The sequence below is a fragment of the Diplotaxodon limnothrissa genome, linkage group LG3 (assembly GCF_057381915.1).
Source record: "Diplotaxodon limnothrissa isolate DT_005_m linkage group LG3, D_limnothrissa_male_GT1.1, whole genome shotgun sequence".
Lineage (NCBI taxonomy): Eukaryota > Metazoa > Chordata > Actinopteri > Cichliformes > Cichlidae > Diplotaxodon > Diplotaxodon limnothrissa.
In genome coordinates this window covers 7216685-7221408 of record NC_140598.1, presented here as the reverse complement: position 1 = coordinate 7221408, position 4724 = coordinate 7216685, and the positions used below count along the sequence as shown (strand labels likewise).

Here is a 4724-nt window from a genome sequence, read left to right as displayed (position 1 = left end):
TCAAAGTGTCAATCAATGAACAGATGATGGATCAATAACTGCAGCTGGATTGTGTTTGTTCTCTCCATCAGATTCCTGTCAACTCACAATCGACACAAACACAGTGCACACAAAGCTCCAACTGTCTGACAACAACAGGAAGGTGACACGTGTGGAGGAGGTTCAGTCATATCCTGATCATCCAGACAGATTTGATGTTTGTCAGCTGCTGTGTAGAAATGGTCTGACTGGTCGCTGTTACTGGGAGGTCGAGTGGAGAGGAAGCGTTTGTATATCAGTGAGTTACAGAAGCATCAGAAGGAAAGGAGACAGTGCTGACTGTGTGTTTGGAAACAATGATCAGTCCTGGAGTCTGTTCTGCACTGATGATGGTCCTGATTATGTCTGTCACAATAACAGCTACACATCCATCTCCTCCTCCTCCTCCTCCTCTGTCTCTAACAGAGCAGCAGTGTATGTGGACTGTCCTGCTGGCACTCTGTCCTTCTACAGAGTCTCCTCTGACACTCTGATCCACCTCCACACCTTCAACACCACATTCACTCAAACTCTTTATCCTGGGTTTATGTTTCTCTTGTCTCCTGGTGCCTCAGTGTCCCTGTGCTGAGTGGAGTGTAAAGAGTGTCTCCTGTTACAGAAACACTCTGACTGTTGAACAGATAGTTCAGTCTGTACATGTCTGTCTCTTTCACTCACAAACACGTTTTCACATTCATGGATTCAATCAGTTGATGTTTGAAACTCTTCTAAATGATTCCTTGTAAACTTCTTCAGTCACAAACAAACAGGAAGTGATGTCACATGTGTTCCTGTCCACACAGCAGAATGAGTCTATTGCTGACAGTGATGTACAAACAGAGTGAGCATTTCTGAGGCCCAAAATAAACTGAGTAGTTCACTGAATGAACAATGGACTGTGAGCTCAGTTCCTTCATCATTAGTATGGATTATATATGTATATGTATTATATTAGTATCATATATATCAGGTGCTGCTGCTTTCAGTCATTGTGCAAATGTGCTGTTTGTAAGCTTGTAAAGCTGCAGTCAGCTGAGACTGAAGAAGTCACCTGATCAGTGAGCAAACGTTTCTGAAAACGTCCAGATGAACAGAATCAACCTTTTGGGATCAGCCAGCAATGCAGCATCATTGTTGTTCAGCTTCAGAGGTTTGCAGGAATGAACTGATGACCAGAAACAGCTGCAAAGTCCAAGAAAATACCAGCTGGAGTTCAGCTGCATTTGAAGAAGTCAAAGAAAAGTAAGGATGGCAAAGGGCGACGTTTTCTTCCAAAGAGCTGCAAACATGGTCGACGCCTCATTAGAAGAATCATCTGGACATTTGTGAGGAACTCTAACCAAGAAAGCAACGTCACACAGATCCAACAGACAGTTTCCATGACTGCAAGTGTTGAGTGGAAAAATGCTACATTGCATTATTGCATCCTCTCACCACAGGAGGCGCTGTTGGCACCACTGATTGCTGATCAGCTGTTCTCTGATGATCTGATTGATACTGTGAATAACGGGACTCACTGAACTCTGTGACACAGTGAAGATTACAGAGTTTAACTTCACCCTTTAAGACTGACCACAGAACCAAGTCCGCCAGAGCTTTTGTTATATTTTTACATGCTGTGGAGCCATTTGTGGGAGCATTTCAAGTTGCTATACATCAATACAACTGTTATAGCCCTAATTTTAATAATATGTCTGCATTAAGTCCATAGTAACTACATAAACTGCAAAAAAAACCTCTGCTCATCCATCTCTGTGTGTATCAGGATACATTTGGTTCATAATACACAGAAAAATCAGAGTTATTACCTGTAATAAATGTGAAAGATTCCTGCAGTGATAACCAGGCAGGACTGAAACACATCCAAGCTGTCACCACGGTAACAGCACCGCCCATCCACAGGTGAGGGGAGGAGCAAAAAGAGGGACTTTGACCATTTTATACTAAAAACACTCAACTAATGTTTCTAATATGAAACAAATAAGCCCACATTAATGTGAGCGTTTATTAAATAATAATAATGATGATTTCCTCCTGATCTCATTTCCACAGCAGAGAAAACTGTGGTGTATATTGAGGTGGAGGGTGTGGTCTGTGGCTCAGGTGTAGAGTGAGGGTGGGGTGCACCACAGCAGCATGCTGGGACTGCTGAGGGTGGAGGAGGGAGTGATGATGACATCAGAGCTGCAGCACAGAGACCAGTGAACACACAGTCTGTTCATCTTTGCATAGATACAATATACAGCACAATATTGAATGACAGACACGCTGTGGGAGCTTCCACAGATACACTGACGTCAGCATCCAGAGTCCTCCTGCTGCTCCCCCCTCAGAGCCCCGTGATCAGCACCAACACATTCAGTTAGATGACAGAGTCCAGCTGCAGCTAGAATCAGCTCCCCTCTGTGAACAACAGCACAGCGTCAGTGTTTCACACTCAGTGAAAGGAGGAAACAGCAGAAGAACACCATGTGTGCTACGTTTCCCAGGACACACTACAAACTGCACAAATACAGAGCAGCACGTGGAAGGACCTGGAGCTGCATTTACAGAGCTGCAGACAGCGTGATGTCCTGTATGGACAGGTGGAAGGAACCAAGTCCTCAGCTGGAACACTCGTGTTTGTCCACAGACAGGAAACACAGCAGGAAACTTCCTCACAGAAGTGCAGCTCATGGATAACACACTTCCTGTCAGTCAGAATGAGGCTGCAGCCAAACACAGAAAGGTGTTTTTGTCCAGATGAGCCCAGAGAAGAAACACGAGTGTTCACAGACATCAGAAGCTCAGAGAGGTGAAACATGAGGTTGGAGTCCTCGTCAGCATCCAGAAGAGCTGCTGTGAAACCCTGAGTACTCATGACAGACTCTGATGGCACAAACACATCATGATTCAAACAGAAAGACAAACATGGAGCTCCTGATCCTCCTGCATGAGAACAAGCTGACATGAGCGCTGTGTCTGAGAGTGTCTCCCTGTCACAGTGACAATAACACAGCTGCTGCTCACAGTCATTAAACTGACCTGAGGTCAGCTGTGCTCCTTACATATGAACCATGTGACCTCACATCAGTGCTGTGGATGACTGTAGTCATAGAAGAGTAGAGCTGTAGCAGGTGGTGTGAGGAGGAGGTGGTGTATTCTAGTTAACGCAGTACTGAAACACTCCAGCAGAGGGCGCTGTTAAGTCCTTATTGTAACACAGTTACTGTGTGCAGTTAGACTTCATACATAATCTGCACTTATTTCCATCAGACATGCTGTCAGTAAATGATTGGTTTCTATTGATTCTACTTCCTGTTGACTCGTTTGATGACAGTGAAACAATCACAGCTGATTGTGTGATGATGTAAACTGTCACTGTTACATTCAGTGTGTGTGACATAATGTTAGTGCAGGCTGATAACAGCCTGGTTCTGTTAGAAACACATGAACGTGTCCATAGATCAGTGTGTGTTTAACATGAGAGCTTCAGCCCTGCTGATGTGTTAAATAAAGACATGCAGGAAAACTGATGAGACTCTGAAATAACTCTTTATATTTATAATGTAACTGTGCATCAAAAGAACAACAAAGGATCCCAGACAGGTTTCTGTGAACAAAGACCATTCTGATGTTTCTGTGTTTCTAACACTTTGACATTATTAGTAAACAGACTGCAGTGAGCAGCATTTATAAAGAGCTTCTATATAAAGATATGACAGCTGTTTGACAAGTTTATCACTCTGTGTTTGGACCTGATCAGTCCAGCTGTTTACTTGAAACATGTTCATTTACCTGTTCTGTTATATTCATGTTCTTGTCTCTGTTGAAAACACATTTTAATGTCCCTCAGATTTTTCTCCCAGATGAATAAATATAAAAATGACACAAACTGACTGCAGCTACTTTTTGTCCTTTCTGTCAAAAACCTTCATGTGACTCATGAGAGACACGTTTCAGCTGTTTGTGACAGATCAGAGGCCAACAAGTCATTTATAACACTTTCCATCATTGTTTAAAGTTCTCAGTGTTTCTGTGTTGCTGCGTATAGGATCTCCCAGCATCATCACTGTGCTGTCCAATCATTGTGTGCGAGGTTACCCTTATAGTGCGATGTGTGTTTGCACAAAGAGAAGCATGTGTGTCAAATATAAATAAGCACAGAACAGAAACAGCTGCTCGTTTCTTCTGTTTAGAGTCAAGTTAGTGTTTTGTGTCTTTGTTTGAGGCCTGATGTCGAGCAGAGGTGTGTGTAACTGCACTGGTCTGTTATATGTGTGAAGTGTGTGCTTCTCTTCAGCATCATCTTTGTCACTGCTGATTCCTTTGTGTCATCATGTGTTGAGAAGAGAGAACAGTTATAACGGAGGAGCAAAAGGAAGCCCTGAAATCTGCATCAACAAGGAAGTGTTGGCTCACCAGTGATCCCAGCAGAGCCACTGGTTTGGCTCCAGTTGTTCTAGATTCAATGATGTTGTTGCTACAGATACATGTCAGCATCTTTATTGAATTTAATATGAAGCAGAAATGGTGTCATTAGGAGAAGAAGAGGAGAACAAGTCCGGCGAGGAGGCAGCAGCTCTTAAAGATGAAACAGCAGCTCAGCCCTGAGCTCAGAGAGCTGCACATGAAAAAGCTCCTCAAGCAGATCCTGTCAGAGGTTTGTCATCAACAGGAGGAACTGTTCACATCATAGGATGAAGATGCTGTCAGCTGGATGAAGA

The 4724-nt window shown here is 43.4% G+C and overlaps 1 protein-coding gene across 1 annotated transcript in view; it reads left to right on the top strand.

Annotated features, from left to right (window-relative positions):
- LOC146634350 (protein NLRC3-like) overlaps positions 1–607 on the top strand; it is a 229003-nt gene extending 228396 nt beyond the window's left edge. Inside the window, exon 11 of the mRNA XM_085376970.1 lies at positions 72–607. Coding sequence (XP_085233096.1) covers positions 72–607 — 536 coding nt within the window. The remainder of the gene's footprint in view (positions 1–71) is intronic.
- The last annotated feature ends 4117 nt before the right edge of the window (positions 608–4724 follow it).